Raw genomic sequence first — 20583 nt, 5'->3', positions numbered from 1 at the left:
AAAAACATGCAGTTAAGTTGCATTCACCACCCAAATAAACCAAGGTTTAAAGATGCTCTTACCTCACTGAAATTCGTAGGATAAGTGTATGCCTAAGTGTATATATTTCCTGGCTAAAGGGACAATTGATTAAATAAATGAATGATGCCAACAAATATTCATTGAGCTCATGCTAAGTATCAGAAAAAGTATACTCACTCACCCCACCCCCAGGTGCCCACAGCTCTTTTCTGCAAGAGCAATGAACAAGGAAATGGAGGTGAGCTATTTCTGACAGAGGTTTATCTATGCATCCCAGAAGAATACTTTATACCCAGTAAATGCCGTGTTAATCCAGATCACTGAAGAAACAGATGGGATTATATGTACAAGGATACATAAGGGGAAACACCTTGTGAGGGAAAATAGGAAAGAAGCTGAAAAGGGCTAGGAAAGCCACTAGACCATGATGCCAGTCTGACTCTGAGTGATGGTGAGCAGGGAGAAAGGCTGTATGAAAGTCTCCTGGACTGCTATGCAGTCTGAGGAAGGTTGAAAAAAGCCATAGGAGTCCCATGGCTCCCAGGAACAGACCTGCCTTGATATTGTGCCCAGCTCAGTCACTGACTGAGAGCAGTCCATGGGAGGCATGATCTTGGTGCAAAATGACGATGAATTTCAGAATGGGGTCCCTGATCAATTACACCCCCCGTCGTTGGCAATCTGCAATGCATGACAACCACAGATACTCATATTTTTGCTTCATTGAATTGATGATTTTACCTGAAAGAGCCACATCCCTCTTCTTTTCTTACAATGTCCATTCTCACCATGACAGAAGAGGTTATAGATCTCAAGAGGTCAGCAACCCTAGCCATTCAATTTTACAGTCTGAAAATCCCCATTAAGAAGTCCACTAGGAAGCTTCCAGGAGCCACGCTTTTTACAACCTCAGAAAGTTCAGATCATCTGACGAATGAGCATTTCCATGGTATCACCAAGATTTGTTCTCTGAGAAATATAAGGGCGCAACAGAAGTAGATATATGTGTGACAGAGAAAGACAGACAGACACTGGCCTATTAAGAATTTGCTCTAGCTAAGCTTTCAATGTATTTCAGTACTTACCCTCTTTTGATTAAAGTGAAAAAAACAGAGATAATGCAGCCAAATTCACTTAATATCAAGTCACTAATATAAAATCTATTTCATGGATTTTTTTCATCCAGTCTCTAAGCAATTTGGCAAAATTGCAATACAACTAGCCAAATACTCACTGACATCAAAACACCATCAAGATTAGCACTAAGTAAAAAACAAAACAAAACAAAACATTGCTTTCTGAGACTAAAAATTACTTGCTATCAACTAAAGCAAACAAAACTTATTAAAACTCGACATTTTGTTCTTCTCTCAGTGTGTTGGGTAAACACAACAGAACCATTTGAGCAGACCAGAATAACAGTATAATTTCTGTAGAATTAAAGGGCTAAGAACTTACCTCTGCTTTCATGATGTCATTTTCTTCTACTCTTATTTTTAGAAAACTCTATAGAAATTAATCTGGAAGAAGGAATCTAATTATATTTAAATGATGTTTTCTAGTAGTTTCTAGTAGGTTAAGCCAGACTTGCAAATGACTTAGAAATAACAGGTTTAATAATATTTGCAAAAGGCCTATCTTTGACTGGAAAACTAGACCCATTTTGTGTTCATATCTTATCTTCCTACATAGCTATGGCAAGAAAAATAAATTTTGTTCAAGAAAAAGCCATTTGGCTATTTTCCTTAGATCTGCATGCTCAAGTCTAATTTGGTCCAACTCCAATGACTACAAGAAGCCAAAGGTAAATTTATACATATAGCTTATATCAGCTGTAAAAATTACCTTTTGTTCAGAATTCTCAATGAGAACAGGGAAAAACCTCCTCCCAATTGTATAATTCCTCTTCTTTAGCATTTTCTTCTTGAATATTCTTTCATTCAGCTATTCCTTCCACATTTGCTGATTATAATATGTCTATCATTCTGATAGGGTCTGCGGAGGAAATAAAATATAGGAAACACATCTTTACTCTCACAAGATGTTCAGTTTAGTTGGAGAAATAAGACATATACATACATCCCTACAACACATAATGATATACAATCAGTGAAATGGAGGTTTAAGGCTAAGACAGAAATTTTGGCCCCAATTCTTGGGTGGCATTTAAGGTAGAGCGTGTGAAAGATGTGTCTGAGATGAAAGCAGACAAAGAATGTGCCAGAAAATGAGAAAACAATGAGACAGAGAGGGAAAAAAAAGGGACAGCATGACCAGTTTTGTTGAAAGCAAGGCCCACTTAGGGGAGTAGAGAGATATAAAACTGGAAAGGTAGAAGGGGCCAGACTGGAGAATTTTTAATACCAGCCAGAGAAGTCACTAAATACCAGCTGGGAAGGCAAAAAGGAATCACTAAAAGTTCTAACAGAGAAGTGATGTAAAAAAAAATTTAGGAAGCTGTTAATTTGGTAGGGATGTGCAGATTCCTAGAAGAGGCAAAAACAGAAACTAGAAGCCAGGAGGGTATCACGAGAATCAGAGCATGAAGCAAGGGGGCGAAGTTAGGATCATAGCAGTAAGAATGGAAAAGTGGGGTCTAAAGGAATAGCTACTAAAGAAGAATTGACAGGATGTGCTCAAGCAAATGGATGACAATGGCAAGAGAGATGAACTTGAAGATGACCCCTGTGTAAGCCTGGGCAATGGAACTTGACTATGCAACCAACAAAAATAAAAATAGTGAAGACAGAAATGCTAGTGTGGATAGAAAGAATGTAGACGGAAAGTAAAAACACTAAGTCTAACCTTAATCATATGGAGTTTGTGGTGTGAATAGTATGCCTGTAGTCACTTGGTAGGGAATACGGCACTAGAGTTCAGGACACAGGTTATGAGCTTGTGATTGTAACTTAGGAGTGAGGGGGAAGATGATTCCATAGGCTCACAGAAGGCCATGGAAATAGACAATATGTCAACAGAGGGGAGCAAGACAAGAACAGAAAAGAGAGTTCAAGATAGAACTTTGGGAAGTGTCTCCCCTTGCAGATATATTTTCCTTTAATATGTTTGGGGAAGGCAGTCCCTAAAGTGTGATTGGCTCTCCATTATCATATTCTCCCCTCAGCTGCTCTCAGAACTATCTTGGGTTGCTTACACTGTTCTTCATTACTTGGACCTCTGTGTCTCCTGTTCTTCAATAATTACACCTGGATATGGTGGTGATGGTGCAGAGATGTCAGCATGTCTCCTTTCTGGGGTATCCTTTATTTATCCATAAAACCACTCAAACAAGGCTCTGGGGCATACTGAAAACTTTATTAGAGTTTTGGGAATAACTACAGGAAATGATATGAGGGAGAGAAGAAAACTTAAGTCTCCATGCTAAATAGATTGTCATATCCCAGAATCCTAGAGAAAAGAAAAAGCATTACTCCTTTCACAGTGTACATTTGACTTCTTAGTCTTGTTTTCATGACTTGAAACCTATCCTTCTATTTCTCTCATTAAACAAAAGCACATTTACCTTTTTCTTTTTCTGTGCAAATTTCACACCTCTATTCTGGACCCAGTGGATTCTCTAACACTGGACCATAATGGAACACATGGAACTCAGGGAGCACAGGAAACTACTAGGACATTTCCCAGAATGTGAGCTAGTCAGTTTAGGATAGCAATGCAGGTGGCTTCAGGATAACAGTCCACAGAGGGCTTTCCCACTACAAGTTCAGTCCCTGTTCAAGTATCTTCATGGTGGGAGGTGGGGACAGACCTCTAAATTGTCCTACAGATAACATGAAAGCACAATCTCACATGCCCTCTTCAGGGACAAACAATTTTTCTCAGAGACAATGTAGTGTAAATACACATTAAGGAAAAGAAACATTTTCCTAAAGGCAATGTAACCTATAAAAATTTTCCCAGTTTATTTGAAATAGCTTTTTAGATTGCTAAGCAGAATAATTTTTCCCATTTTTACTCCCCTATTCTAGGATGTGCCTATGGCCCACCTCTGAAACTCTTGGCTTTCTAACAATAGAAGCATTTATCTTCCCCTAAAGACCTTGCAGAAACTCTGAAATTATAGTTGTCTTATAAGGAATTTGAGAGAAGTAGCCAGCTACAGTGGCAGAGGCATAATAGTCAGAAATGTAAAAGAATAAGGAAAATAGCAGTACAATTTAGGCCAAGAGAAAAAGAGGTTTAGGGAGAAGTAGATCATAGTTTCATGTGCTCCAAAGAAATTAGCATAGAAGACAATGACAAAAGTCATTGCCAACCTAGATGTCATTGGTGACCATCTACAAAAGAGTTTCAAGAGAATGGGTGGGGGTGGAGGAGAAACCATAGAAGTTTTCTCTTCAGGAAAGAATACCCATGTAAAGAAGGGGGAAAAGGACATGACAGCTTTAGACAGTAGGAGATTGGGGGTAAGGTTTTATTTAGGTGAGAAATCCCTGGAAAATGTTATAAACAGGAAAGATTTAAGACAGGCTTGTTTCTAGTTGATGAAGCATGGTGAGATGGAAATTAGAGGAGATAGGAGGTAGAAAGCTGAAGCTATGTTAACAAAATTTGACTGATTTTATTTTGAGAAAGGAAGGAAGTAGACAAAAATATAGAAAGATACAAAAACAAATAAACAATCAAATAATTTAAAACAATACTGAGAGAGGAGGGCATTGAGAAAGATATGTTTCCTCAAATGAACAAAAAGCCAAACCATCTGTTGGGACTGAAGAAGTGAAGTTGGTTTGGAAGTCTGAAGGTTGTGGCAGAGAACTCAATGGCTCCTACATGGAATTTGAGAGGAAGCAACAAAAAGAGTAGAATGAAAAACCACCAGACTTCCTTTACAGATAATTTAGACCAAACTTTGCAATGAGTACAATTAGAAAAGCTAACGAAATATAAAAATCAACTACTTGATGATGATAAAGGCACTAAGAATTACCCTACTAGATTCAGGAGATAATCCAGAGAGGTACGCTTGATATTAGAATTCCTTTCCCCTTGGGTGTGTTTGCTACTTCCCACAGAGACATCTGAGCAGTGCTTTTGCCAACCTTATGGAGTGAGAAGTATAAAAGTAGGATCCCAGAGACCCTGAAGATTAGGAAGGAGAAGGATCCCTAATGAATTTCCTGTGTTGTCAGTTGAGTCTCCACAGGACCATAGGAAAACTAGAAGCAAACTAAGACCACCAAAAATTGCAGCCCAGCTTCAAATCTTCTCAATTCCTGAAAGTGCATAATGTGATCCTGGATTACTACATTTTTCTAGGAACCTGCTGGAAGCAAGTACAGATCTTCTTTTTTCTTTTTTAATTTTTTTAATGTTTATTTATTTTTGAGAGAGAGAGAGACAGAGCGGGAGCGGGTGAGTGGCAAAGAGAGAGGGAGACACAGAATCCGAAGCAGGCTCCAGGCTCTGAGCTGTCAGTACAGAGCCCAACGCAGGGTTCAAACTCACGAATTGTGAGATCATGACTTGAGCGAAGTCAGACACTTAACCCATTCAGTCACCCAGGTGCCCTGCAAGTATAGATCTTCTATGGGAAAAAAATAATGTTATTCTAGGCCTCAAATGTTTTCTACAAACAAGTATTCAAATATTGCTTCTAGCACACAATGAGAATAACCAGACATACCAAGTATCCATGGATGAATTAATGGTTAAACAAAATGTTTACTATTATGGAATATTATCTAGCCTTAAAAAGGAAGGAAATTCTAACACATGCTATAACATGGATGAAACTTGAGAACATTATAGTAAGTGAAATAAGCTGATCACAAAAAGACAAATGCTATATGATTCTACTTGTATAAGGTACCTGGAGTAGTCAAATTCATAGACACAGAAAGTAGAATGGTGGTTTCCAGGGGTTGACAGGAGAGGGGAAATAAAGAATCATTGCTTAATGGGTACAGAGTTGCATTTCTGCAAGATGGAAAGGTTCTGGAGATGGATGGTGTTGATGTTTGCACAATAATATGAATGTACTTAAAACTGCTGACTGTATGCTTAAAAATGGTTAAGACAGTCAATTTTTTGTTAGTGTGTTTTAATAAAATAAAAAATTTAGAGAAGTGAAGAAAGTTCTAAATCAAAACAATGAGAGAGAAATGAAGACATTCTCAGATAATCAAAAGATAAGAGAGTTTGTTGCCACTAGACCTTTCCTACAAGAAATGCTAAAGGATGCAGGGCGCCTGGGTAGCTCAGTTGGTTAAGCATCCAACTCTTGATTTCAGCTTAGGTCATGATCTCATTGTTCATATGTTTCAGCCCTGCTTTGGGCTGAGTACTGACAGCATGGAGTCTGCTTGGGACTCTCTCTCTCTCCCTCTCTCTCTGTCCCTCCCCTGCTCACACTCTCTGTCTCTCAAAATAAATAAACAAACGTTTCTGTTAATAATAATAATAAGAGAAATGCTAAAGGGTGTCCTCCTGGTTGAGCTGAAAAGAAACTAGACAGTTACTTGATGCTGTAAAAAGAAATAAAGATCTCTGGTGAAGGGGCACTTGGGTGGCTCAATCAGTTAACTGTCAGACTCTTAGTTTTGGCTCAGGTCATAATATCATGGTTCATGAGCCCTGTATGGGGCTCCTCACTGTCAGCACAGAGCCTACTTGGGATTTTCTCTCTCCCTCTCTCTCTCTCTCTGCCTCTCCTCCATTTGTACACACATGCTCTCTCTCTATCTCAAAATAAACAAATAACCTTAAAAAGATCTCTGGTGAAGGTAAATACATAGATAATTATAAAATCTAGTATTATTGTAATTTTGGTATTAACTCCACTTTTTAAAAACATGGTTTAGGGGCACCTAGGTGGCTTAGTCAGTTAAGTGTCCAACTTGGCTCTGGTCATGATCTTGCAGTTCTGGGGTTTGAGCCCAGCATTAAGCTCTGTGCTGACAGCTCAGAGCCTGGAGCCTGCTTTAGAGTCTGTGTCTCCCCCTCTCTGCCTCTCCCCCACCCCCCGCCTCAAAAATAAATAAACATTAAAACATTTTTAAATAATAAAAAAATAAAAAAAATTTAAAAAACATGGTTTAAAGGACAAACGCATAAAAAACATACTACTGGTCATGTACCATGTAAAGATGTAATCTGTGGCTTCTAATAATAGAAAGGGAGAAGGGAGCTACATACAAGTTTTGTGTGCTACTGAAGATAATTGTTATAAACTCAAATTAGGGTGCTATAACCTTACGATGTTAAATTAAATCCCTATAGTAACCAAAAAGAAAATAGGTATAGAATATACACATAAGGAAATGAGAAGGGACTCAAACGCACAACAAAAATCAACTAAACACAAAAGAAGGCAGTGATAATGGAAGTGAGGGACAAAAAAAGCTATAATACCTAGAAAACAAATAGCAAAATGCCAAAACTAAGTAAGACCCTTTTATCAGTAATTACTTTAAATGTAAATTGAGTAAGCTCTCCAATCAAAAGATAAAAACTGGCAGAAAAGGTTTCTAAAAATGGGTTCAACTATATACATCTATAAGAGACTCACTTTAGATCCAAAGACACAAATAGATTGGGATACCTGGGTGGCTCAGTCAGTTAAGTGTCTGACTCTTAATCTTGGCTCAAGTTATGATCTCATGGTTCCTGGGATCGAGCCACATGCCAGGGTCTGTGCTGATGACAGCATGGAGCCTGCTTGGGATTCTCTCCCTTTCTCTTCCTCTCAAAATAAATAAATAAACATTAAGAATTTTTAAAACAAAAACAAAGACATAAATATGTTGAAAGTGAAGGGATTGAAAAAGGCATTTCATACAAAGATTAACCAAAAGAGAATTGGGGTAGCTATACTAATAACAGACAAAATTAACTTTAATTCCAAAAGATTAAAAGAGAAAAAGACAATATATAAATAACATTTTTAATACAGCAAGATAATATAACAAAACATCTACACACCCAAGAGACTTTCAAAATTTATGAAGGAAAAACTGACAATTTAAGGAAGAAATAATTTTACAATAATAGTTGGAGACATGAATGCCCTACTTTAAATAATGGACTGAACAACCAGACAGAAAATAAGTGAGGATATAGAGGACTTGGACAACACATAAACCATCTAGACCTAACAGACATACAGAATATTCCATGCAACAACAGCAGAATACACATTCCTTCCAAGAACATGAGACATTCTCTAGGACAGACCATATGTTAGGCTACAAAACAATTCTCAGTAGGTTTAAAAAGGTACATATCATAGGGGTCCCTCGGTGGTTCAGTCGGTTAAGCCTCTGACTTTGGCTCAGGTCATGATCTCCCAGTTTGTGAGTTTGAGCCCTGCATTGAGCTGTCTACTGTTAGCACAGAGCCTGACTCAGATCTTCTGCCCCCCTCTCTCTCTGCCCCTCCCCTGCTCGCTCACTCTCTCTCTCAAAAATAAATTAACAGTAAAAAAAAAGATAGATATTATACACAGTATCTTCTTCAGCCACAATGGGATGAAGATAGAAATCAGTAACAGAAATAAAATTGGAAAATTCACAAGCATGTGGAAGCTAAACAACATTCTTAAACAACCAGTGGGTCAAAGAAGAAATCACAAGGGAAATTAGAAAATATTTAGAGACAAATGAGGATGAAAATAAAACATACCAAAACTTATGGGATGCAGCAAAAAGAGTACTCAGAAGGAAATTTATAGCAGTAAATGCCTACATTTTAAAAAGAGAGAGAGAGAAAGATCTCAAATCAATGGCTTAACTCTGCACCATAAGGAACTAAAAAAAGAAAAGAAAAATAAACCCAAGCTAATAGAAAGGAGGAAATAATAAGGATTAGAGCAGAGATACACAAAATGCAGAACTAAAAAGCAGAAGAATCAAGGAAACCAAAAGTTGGTTCTTTAAAAATATCAACAAAATTGACAAACTTTAGTTAAATTGACTAAGAAAAAAAGACAAAGCTCAAGTAAAATTACAAATGAAATAGTGGACAGGACAACAAACACTACATAAATAAAAAGGATTATAAGAAAATACTATGAACAATTGTATGCAAACAAATTGGGTAACCTATATGAAAAGGACAAACTCTTAGAAACAACACAACTACCAAAACTGACTCAAGAAGAAACAGAAATCTTAATAGGCCTATAACAAATACAAAGATTGAATCAGAAACCAAAAACCTTCCAACAAAGAAAAGTCCAGCACCAAACATTTAAAGGAGAATTAGCATAGATCCTTCTTAAACTCTCCCAGAAAATTAAAGAGGAGGGAACACTTTACTAATTCATTCTATGAGATCAGTGTAACCAAAGCATGACAAAGATACTACAAAAAAAGAAAATCATAGATCAATATTCCTAATGAATATAGGAAATCTATATTCAACAAAATATTCAATGAAATATTAGCCAAGTGAATTTGGCATTATAGTGAAAGGATTTTACACTGTGAACAAATAGGAGTTGTCCCAGAATGTAAGGATGATTCAATATATGAAAACCAATCAATGTAACACTATATTAATAGAATGAAGGAGAAAAAACTACAAGATTATCTCAATGTAGAAAAAGCATTTGGAAAAATTCAATACACCTTCATGATAAAAACACACAGTACACTAATAGAAAGCAACCTCCTTAATATGATAAAGACCATGTAGGAAAAACCCACAACCCATCATACCCAATAGTGAAAGAGTGAAAGTATTCCCCCTAAGATCAGGAACAAGATAAGGATGCTCACTTTCATCACTATTATTCAATATCACTCTGCAAGTCGTAGCCAGAATAATTAGGCAAGACAAGGAAATAAAAGATATGCAAATTAGAAAAGAAGTAAAATTATCTTTCTTCTAAGATGATGTGATATTATATGTAGGAAACTCTAAAGATTCAAAAAACTTTTTAGAGCTAACAAACAAATTCAGCAAAATTGCAGACTGCACCATCAACACTCAAAAATCAGTTTTATTTCCTTATTCTGGTAATAAATATAACAGAAATTTTAAAAACAATTCTACTTACAAAGACCTAAAGAGAATAAGACACTTACAAATTAGCTTAACCAAGGAGATGAAAGACTTGTACATTGAAAACTATGAAACAAAGCTGAAAGAAATTAAAAGAGATGTAAATAAAAGGAAAAGACATTTCTTGTCCATGAATTAGAAGACTTAATACTGTGAGGATGACAATACCCATAGTGATATACAAACTCAATGCAATCTCTATCATAACCCCAATGATATTTTTTGTAAAAATGGAAAAGTAGATTCTAAAATTCATATGGAATTTCAAGAGCTCTGAGTAGCCAAAACAAGCTTGAAAGAGAACAAAGTTGGAAGACTCACTTTCTAATGTCAAAATGCACTACAAAGGTATGGTAATCAAAACAGTATGGTTGGTACCGGCATAAGGACAGATATAGACAAATAGAATAGAAATGAAGAATATAGAAATAAAATCTTTTATTCAATGGAGGGAAAAGGTAGTTTTTTCAACAAATGGTTCCAGGAAGACTGGATATCCACATTCAGAAGAATCAGTTGGAACCTTCCTTTAGACTATATACAAAAATTAATTCAAAATGGATCACAGACCTAAATTTAAGAGCTAAAACTCTTAAAAGTAAACATAAGAATAAATCTTCCTTGGATTTGACAATGCTTTCTTAAGTATGAAACCAAAAGCACAGGTAGGGGTGCCTGGCTGGCTCCATCAGTAGAGCATGTGACTCTCTCTCTCTCTCTCTCTCTCTCTTTTTTTTTTTTTTTTGGTAAATTTTACTCTTTTTTTTTTTCTTTTTCTTTTTTTATTTTTTTTTTTGAGAGAGAGCATTAGAGAGAGGCAGGGAGAGAGAGAGAATCCCATGCAGGCTTCGCGCTGTCAGCACAGAGCCCAACGTGGGGCCTGAACCCACAAACTGTGAGATCATGACCTAAGCCAAAACCAAGAGTTGGAGGCTCAACCAACTAAGCCAGCTGGGTGCCCCAATATGACTCTTGATCTTGGCGTCATGAGCTCAAGCCTCACATTGGGCATGGAGCCTACTTAAAATAAAAACAAAAAAACAAAAGCACAGGCAACAAAAGAGAAAATAGAGAAACTGGACATCGTAAAAATTAAAAACTTTTGTGCATCAAAGAACACTATTAATAATGAAGGACAAGAAACAGAATGGTAGTAAATATTTGCAAAGCATATATGTGATAAGGACTTAATATCCAGAAGATAATAAATAACTCCTACAACTCAAAAACAAAAAATAATCAACCCAATTTTAAAATGGGCCAAAAAGATATACAAATGGCCAATAAATGCATGAAAAGATGCTCAACATCATTAGTCATTAGGGAAATGCAAATCAAAACCATAATGAGGTACCACTTCACACCTACCATAATGGCTATGATAAAAAAACAAAACAAGAAAATAAAAAGTGTTGGCAAAGATGTGGAAGAATTGGAACACTTGTACATTATTGGTGGGAATGTAAAATGGTACAGCAGCTCTGGAAAACAGCTTGGTGGTTCCTCAAAAAGTTAAACACAGAATTACCATGTGATCTACCATATAATTCCACTCCTATATATACCCCAAAGAATTGAAAACAGTGACTCAGGTACTTGTTCATTAATGTTCATAGCAGCACTGTTTATATTAGCCAAAAAGTGGAAATAATCCAAGTGTCCTTCAACAAGTGAATGAATGTTTTATATTTAGATTTTTCTAAAGAAATAATGGGAGATGATAGATAGATAACAGATAGATGGATACAGAGATACACAAATATAAACAGATTTATTATAAGGTATTGGCTCACATGATTACGGAGGCTGAGAAGTCCCATAATCTACTATATGCAAAGCTAAAGACCCAAGGAAGCTGGTGGTGTAGTTCAAAGATCTGAGAGCTGGAGAGCCAATGGTATAGATTCTAGTTCAAGTCTGAAGGCCTGAGAACCAGGAGTGCTAAAGGAAAGAGACCAATATCCCAGCCAGCTTAATCAGTCAAGCAGAGAGCAAATTCAGCCTTCCACTGGCCTTTTGTTCTAGTTTGGCTTTCAACAGACTTGATGATGCCCACTTACACTGGGGAGTGCCATCTGCTTTACCTAGTCCATCAATTCAAATGCTAATCTCCTCAAGAAACACCCTCACAGACACACCCAGACACCATCAGCTATCTGGGTATCCATGGCACAGTTAAATTGACATATATAACTAACCATTACAAAATATGACATATACATGCAATGGATGTTATTCAGTCATTAAAAAAAAAATGAAGTTCTGTTCTTTCCTTGCCACCATGGAGTCATACCTGGAGGTGGAGGCCCAGGTGCACCAAGATTCGGCTCCACCCGTAACCCATGACCATGGTTGAGGAAAGCATTACTGCTGGAAGTGTAATGGATGTTAATACTTTTTTACAAGAGGTGCTGAAGACTGCCTTCATCCATGATGGCCTACCACATGGAATTTGTGAAGCTGCCAAAGCCTTAAACAAGCACCAAATCCATCCTTGTGTGTTGCATTCATGTGTGATGAGCCTATGTATGTCAGGTTGGTGAGGCCCTTCGTGCTGAACACCAAATCAACCTAATTAAGGTTGATGAGAACAAGAAACTAGGGTAATGCATAGGCCTCTATAAAATGCACAGGCCTCTATAAAACTGACACAGAGAGTAAACCCTGCAAAGTGGTTGGTTGCTATTGTGTGGTGATTAAAGTCTACGGCAAAGAGTCTCAGGCCAAGAATGTCATCAAGGAATACTTCCAATACAAGAAATAAACAAGTAAAAAATGTGGTCCTTGTTCCTCAAAAAAACCAAAAACCAAAAAACAACAACAACAACAACAAAAATGGAGTTCTATAACATAGTGAAACTTGAAAATATTAAGCTAGGTGTAGTGGTCCAGACACAAAAGGACAAATATGTAATTCTACTTATGTGAAATACCTAGAATAGGAAAACTCAGAGAAAATAGATTAGAAGTTGTCAGATGCTGGGCAGAGGTGGAATGGGGAGTTATTACTTAAGGGGCACAGAATTTCTCTTTGGGCTGATGAAAAAAATTGGAACAGTGGTAATGGCGTGTATGTAATTAATGATACTGAATTGGTACACTTAAAAATTACAAAAATTACAAAAACATGGCAAATTTTAAGTTACTTATTTTATTCAATAAACAATTGATTAGTGTCCTTGACTACATTCATAGTAAAGAAAAACCATATGATTGTTTCAATAGGAAAATCCTTTGATAAAATTCAAAACCCATTCACGAAAAATACTTTTAGCAACCTAGAAATAGAAGAGAATTTCCTTAATCTGATCAAGCGTATTGTGCCAGTTATCGATTTATTGCCTTTCAGCTCCAAATTCACTCTTCAGTACCTGCTCTATGATGGACGGGATTCTTGAAGCACTCACTATTCCTTCATACCAAGTATGTGGAACTTTGCCAAAAGGGGGTGCTGAAGTGACACTGCAAGAGAAAGATGGCTTCTCTTTCTGACTCCAAAGTACAGTGTTTTACTTTTTCTTGCTCCTACTTTCAGAGGTGTGAGTGGGTGGGCACATTTGGGGTGCTCTGATCCAGCTCTGTGCACAGAGCATGTAGTCCTCAGTAATCTTGCAGCTTCAGTCCAGGTCCAGTAATGGCCTTCCTATGGCCTTTCCAAGATCCTGGCCTCACAAACACAGTAGAAACCTAACTCTTTCTACACCAGCCTTGAATGGCCTAAGTCCTAAAAGACTGTTTCCTGTTTGCCTCTCAACCATGGCCCTGTGCTAGCCTGAGCAACCCTGAAAACTTTTCCACCAAGCAGAGTGCTGCAACCACATGACTTACAATGAGGGCTGGGAAGGAAGCCATGGGAAGGAAGCTCCATTTCCAAGTTTGTATTTCCTTGGATACTCTCCTTCAGCCCTGGCTGTCCTTTAACATTATCTCTGCATTTTCATAGTTACCCTCCTATCATGGTTAAATAATTCTTTGTTGAACTTTCCCTGTTTCCCTGGTTTCTCATTGGGACTGACTAGATGCAGAGTGATACAAATACTTACAAAATATCTAAGTTAAATATCATACTTAATGGTTAATATTGAAAAACTTCCCTTGGAGATCAAGAACAAAACAAGAATCCCTGCTATCACCACTTTTATGCCACATTGTACTAGCCATTGTAATAAGATAAGAAAAAAAGGCACATGGATTAGAAAGGAAGAAAGGAAATTTTTATTATTCATAGATTCTAATGATAACATACATTTAAAAGTCCAAAATGATCTATTCAACTTTAGACCTAACATATGTGATTAACTGGATGCAAAATTAACATACAAAAATCTATTACATTGCTATTTACATGATGATATAATTATGTGTAATTATTAATACAATTATATTTCTAATATAATTAGGAATATAATATATAAGAAAAAGAAACTTTAAAAATACCATTAACAAAAAACATAAATATATCAAATGCTTAGCAATAAATATAACAAAAGATGTGCAAAAAACTGTAAGACATTATTGTGAAAAATTGAAGAGATCTCAAAAAATGGGTAGATATACAAGTTAATGAAATAATAGACTCAATATTGTGAAGATGTCAATTCTTCCCTGAAACTTATGTTTAGACTCAAGACACTTATAATCAAAATTCTTACAGGTTTTTTTGTTTTTTTTTTTTGTATAGGAAACTGACAACCTTATTTTTAACATTTATATGGAAATGAAAAGGTTGGTAAAGAGCTTTCTTCTATGAAGAAGAAAAACAAGCAAGGAAGACTTGCTCTACCAAGTATCCAGACTTATTATAAAGGTACAATAATTAAAATAGTATGGCACTGACATAAACACAGAGGTGAATGGAACAGTATAAAGAACCCTAAACCAGACTCATGCATACATGAACATGACAAGTTTGTCACTGGAGAGAGTGGGTGAACCATAGCATTTCAAATATATTGTCCTGGAAAAACGGGATATCCATGTGGGAAAAAAAAGAAACTTGGCCCCTATCTCACTCCATATAAAAACCAATTTCAGATAAAGTATAGATTTAAACGTGAAAGGCAAATAATAGTCAAAATGAATATTTAATAATAATAATAATAGTAAAACTTCTATAAAAAATACAAGAAAATATCTCATGACCTCAAGACAGGGGAACATTTCTTACACAGCTATAGAAAACAATAACCAAAAGAAAAGATTAATAAACAAGACCACATGAAAATAAGAACTTCTGTGTATATCAAAAGATGCTGTTCAACCGACCCAAAAGGACTCCTACAAACTCAGAAACAAAAGACAGACAAATGAGAAGAAAACAAGGAAAAGCACTTAACAAAAGAGAATATCCATGGCCCCAAAACATAGGAAATAGGGCTCTACTTTATTAGTACTTAGAGAAATGAAAATTAAAAATACATTGAGATATGGGCACCTCAGTGGCTCAGTCAGTTAAGCATCTGACTTTGGCTCAGATCATGATCTCACAGTTCATGAGTTCAAGCCTCACACTGGGCTCTGTGCTGACAGTTCAGAGCCTGGGCCTGCTTTGGATTCTGCCTCTCCCTCGCTCTCTGCCTCTCCCCCATTAGCACTCTCTCTCTCAAAAATAAATAAACATTAAAAAAAATTTTTTTTAAAACACTGAGATAACACTATACTGACAACACCAAATGTAAGTGTAGATATGGAACCCTGAACCTTCATTCACTGCTGGGAATGGTGGATGTATGTAAATTGCAATAACAAAATTGGGAGCTAGTTGATTCTCTTTCTCCTATTCCATGATTCAGAATTCCACTCCTCAGTGGAATTCCTAACAAAAATACATGCACATAGGCACCAAAAGACATGTACAGGAATAACCACAGCAGCACTGTTCAACATAACCCCAAACTGAAAACACAAGTATCCAACAATTACATAAAGGATAAAGAAATTATGCAGGCCGGTGGGGAGCAATGAGTGAAGGGAATCATAATGTACAAACTTCCAGTTATAAAATTAGTAAGTCATGGGGATGTAATGTACAGCATGTTACCTATAGTAATACTGTATTGCATATTTGAAAGTTGCCAAGAGAGTAAATCTTGAAGGTCCTCATCACAAGAAAAAAAAGAAAAATTTTGGCTAAGTATGGTAATGAATGTTACCATACTTTTGGTATGGTTTTTGGCTAAAAAAGAAAAATTCATGGCTAAGTATGGTAATGAATGTTAACTAGACTTGCTGTGGTGATCATTTCATATTGTATTCAAATATCAAATCATTATGTTGTACACCTGAAACTAATATAATGTTATATGTCAGTCAATTATACCTTAATAAAAATAATTTAAAAATATGGTATATTTATACAATGAAATAATACACAACGCTGAGAATGAATGCACTATAGCTTCATGCAATGACATGAATTTCATACACATAATAATAAGTCAAAGAAGCCAAATACACACAATACATATACTATATAATTCCATCTATGTGAAGTTCAGAAAATGAGCAAAACTAAATTATAGTGTTTAATAGTACATGTTTAAGTTGTTAAAGCATGAAGAAAGGTTAGGAAATTATTACTATGACCTTTAGGATAGTGCTTACTGCAGAAAAAGACAAAGTACTAGTGATCAGGAGGGGCGTGAGAAAGACTTCAAGGGTGTTGAAACATTCTAGTTTTTGACCCAGGTGATGATCAGTTGGAGGTTAACTCTGTAAAAATTCATTGAGCTGTATATTCTTTGTAAATGTTTGTAATATTTAATTTTTTGAAGATTTAACAGAACAAATGACTGCCTGGCAGCACTGAGGACGCAGTAGACAACATCACATTTTAATAAGTCCTAAATGTAGGGACTTACAGTGTGTAGGAGGCTGAGAGTGAGAGATGTGGAGAAGGAAGAAGGTAATGACCCAGGATGGGGACTGGTTTGTCAGGACTCTTGAGGGCTGGCAGGGAAGAGTGGGGAAAGGAAATCACACATCCTTAAAATTGCAGTTCCTGAGGCAGACATTCAGGCAGACATAAACCCAATTCATTAAATGCCCTAGGAGAATAGAAAGACAAAAGACCAAAGATCACAGTGAGGGAGAAGAGTAAGTTCATAGATGTGAGAGTCTGGAAGAAGTAAAGTGTATTAGACACAGAAGGAGAGCTTCAGTGAACACTGCAGTAAAATGTAGTATATTGATACCATGTACACAGAAACGAGGATCTTTTAGCCTAGTATTCATTCATTCATTCATTCATTCATTCAACAAGTATTTATTATCAGGAACTATTCTAGTTGCCATAGAGAATGCAAGAGGGTATAAGACAGTTCTTCTCTTTAGTTTTAACTAAGATAAAACACATCCTCATGAACATTTAAGTTACAGTTCAAGATTCCACTGCCCAAAGGATAAAGCCCCAACTCACACCCACACATGGCATACAAGCTCCACCTCATTTTGACCCCTTGCCAGTGGCATTTCCTCCATGGGTCTCTGCTCTTCCCCAGAGCAGCTCATCTTCACTATTTCTGTGACCGTAACAGAGGCCCAGTTCTATGCACTTTATACCTATTCATTCTCACAATGACTTTAAGAGGTCAATACCAATATTATTCACATTATTGTTCAGGTGAAGTAACAAGCCAAGAGAGGTTAAGTAACTTTTCACATTCATAACAGCTTGTAGGTGCTGGGGCCAGGACTCCAACCCTGAAAGCCTGGCCCCAGGGAATGTGCTCTCCACAACTACAACTGAGCCACAGCCATCTTTCTCTGTCCCATGACAAGGCCAAACTTTTTCATCTCTCTGTAGCTTTGGATTTTCTCCCTGTTGTCTTCCCCACAAACTCAGCAAGAAGGCTGCCACCTCTGTGCACCCTTCCATGGCCACCTCCTCAGGGCCAATCTCTACCTTCCTCCTCCATGCCCTCAACTTTCATGGGCCTCTCCTAACATGTCCCGAGATGTCCTCAAGGGAGGAAGCTTGCCTTGTTTTTTGATATGCCTTTTCCAGAATCGTTCACACATGAAATTACAGGCAATGCTGAATTGGATCCAAAGAGAAACGCAAATCCTAAATAAGTGGTGCCAATTTGAGTCACTAAGGTTAGAAGAAAGAAAGGCCCATGCAGTCTGAGGTAGCCCAGGGAAGTCTTATGAAAGGGGTAGTCCTTGGTTAGACCTTAAGGGATGAGCAAACTGTGTATCACTGAAGATGATCAAGAGGGTGACCAGGGTGGGAAAGAGTGTGTGCACAGGCCTGGTGACTCCAATGCACAGGGTATCTTTAGAAGTCCATCTTTAAACCAAACTTCACAGAGCATAGGCTGCAGGCAAAACAATCAGAGATCAAGAGGCAAGAATATTAAAGTACCAATACAAATACCTACCCTAGGAACCCTCAAAAAGTCCTTCTTAAGTAAATCTAGAAAACCAGAATACTTCAGAGTACAAGAGACCTGGTGGAAAAAAAAGATTAATCACATTTAGAGTTTTTCAATACTTTTTATTGGATAATATGGTACACAACTGATTGCAGGGTTGGAACTGCTCTGAATTTGGAACTGTTTTGAATAAATCAGTATTGGGGTGCCTGGATGGCTTAGTCAGTTGAACGTCTGACTCTTAATTTTGGCTCAGGTCCTAATCTCATGATTTCTGGGATCGAGCCTCACATCAGGCTCTGTGCTGACAGCGCAGAGCCTGCTTGGGATTCTCTCTCTCCCTGTCTCTCTGCCCATCCCTCTCTCTTTTCTCACAAAAATAGATAAACTTTAAAGATCAATCAACCAACTAGTCAGTATAGGTATACGGAGATTTTACTGCATTTTCTTTGCAACCAGGCCATCTGAGTTGTTGCCATCAATCAGGGCCCGGCCTGAGATTGAAATGATGCCCATATAACGCCCATCTATGCCAGCAGCAATCTCCTCTCCAAGCTTCTCATAGTTATGGTACATCCAGTCCTGCCACTTGCAGGCTTCTGACATGAAAGGGGGCACTGGCCATACAAAAGAGATATTTCTTGAGGGGGGCATAGTGTGGATTTCTATGTAGTCTCTTTTTTGGGGTACCTGGAAATATATGCTACCAGGTTAAGGTTACCAATGGAATGTCTTTGCAAACCAGACTGAACAAACTAGGAGGATGAGCTCTATTATCCAGATTGTACCTCTTGTCCTGCTTAATCTTTGCTCTTCTTATCATCTTTCTTCTAGGGGAATGAGAGAAATATAAAGAATATATAAATATTCTTTTCAACAGATGTCTACAAAGGAAAGAAAACCTCTCCATTATTCTTCAGAAGACCCCAGACCCATCAGACCTTCCTTGAGGTGCGGAGAGAGGCCCCTTGCCTCCACCTGCCTGGCCTATCACTAAAAGAGAATCAAATATAGGTAGTAAGCCTGTCATCACGTGAGAAAACCTTTCCTTTTACTTCTACATATTTGCCTTAGATTATTCACAAATAAAATTTACACACATTTCATTGGCACTACTACATCTACAAATCACCTTGATCTCATTTAAATTCATTTTTCAAATGGGGAAACATTGTTCCATGACTTTTACTGATTGCCCAAGATTGCAAAGTTACTAAGAAATAGTGCCAGGCCCATGTCTAGGACTTCAGGGTCCAACTTTGTCCCACTTCATAGCAAACACATTAAAACATATTCCCATCCCACAGAACATATAAATTTTTGCTGTATAATTTTTATAATTCCAGTTTTGAGTTTCCTTATAACTTATAAATGTTTTCTCGTGATCCAAACTGTTAACATTTTTATGTAATCATATAGGGCTTGAGTTGAGTAGTAGCTGACTCATTGATATCATGTTACATTTTGCAGAGTCTTAATTAAATATTTATTTCAATTTCAGTGTTTAATCCTCATGTTTAGGAGCCAATTCATTTTTTTCCAGGCCTGAAATATTGTCATGGGTCCTCGAAAGGTCACAGGCCCTGAGCACCAAGCCAAGAATGCCTCATGGCAGAAAGAGCTCCCAGCACAAGGGTGTGATGTGAGCAAAGGTTTAGAGGCTGGAATATAGAAGGCAGGTAAAGGTGGCTGTCACAGATTCAGCTGGCTGGAACAGAAAGGACAGAATCTGGTCTGTCTCTGGCCTTCCATTAGCAAGGTCTAGCTTGTGGATCTCTGGGACAATCTGCTGCCGGCACTCTGGAACAGGCTATTCTTTTATGTTAAACCATACTATTAATCCACAGAGTTAAGCAGCATCCAGAAAAACTTCAAAGATGATCAAAGGAAGAGTTTATTCTATATGTTAGTAGAGTCCTCCCCAAAACAAATTTCATAGGATTCAGGGATACTGGTTCTGACTGACCTCATCACCAAAAACCCCCAACTCCAGAGAGAGCTGGGATTGGAGAGGAACTCTAGAGAGAGCAAAAGGGACCCCCACTACCACTCCACCCCGCCTTCTGTTGCCATGGGGACATGCAGAACCCTTCCACCAAGCAAGCCTGGGATTAAAACCATTCCTATTGAACCTCCTGCTGGGTGGCCTCGTTTTGGAGGC

At 37.4% G+C, this 20583-nt stretch overlaps 1 protein-coding gene and 1 pseudogene across 5 annotated transcripts in view; one reads left to right on the top strand and one right to left on the bottom strand.

The window, feature by feature from the left end:
• Window positions 1-20583, bottom strand: part of RFX8 (regulatory factor X8) — a 262919-nt gene that overhangs the window by 165447 nt on the left and 76889 nt on the right. Inside the window, exon 4 of one of the 5 annotated variants that reach the window (XM_045445663.1) lies at window positions 1867-2016. The exons of 3 other annotated variants lie outside the window; for them this stretch is intronic. In XM_045445663.1, coding sequence (XP_045301619.1) covers window positions 1867-1938 — 72 coding nt within the window. In that variant the 5' untranslated portion in view covers window positions 1939-2016. Of the gene's footprint in view, window positions 1-1866; window positions 2017-20583 lie in introns of those variants that run through there. One more of the 5 variants, XM_045445666.1, reaches the window with a different exon arrangement.
• On the top strand, window positions 12396-12847 carry LOC123580642 (annotated as a pseudogene).

This window comes from Leopardus geoffroyi, chromosome A3, assembly GCF_018350155.1.
Source record: "Leopardus geoffroyi isolate Oge1 chromosome A3, O.geoffroyi_Oge1_pat1.0, whole genome shotgun sequence".
Classification (NCBI taxonomy): Eukaryota; Metazoa; Chordata; class Mammalia; order Carnivora; family Felidae; genus Leopardus; species Leopardus geoffroyi.
This window is presented reverse-complemented; position numbering and strand designations above follow the sequence as displayed.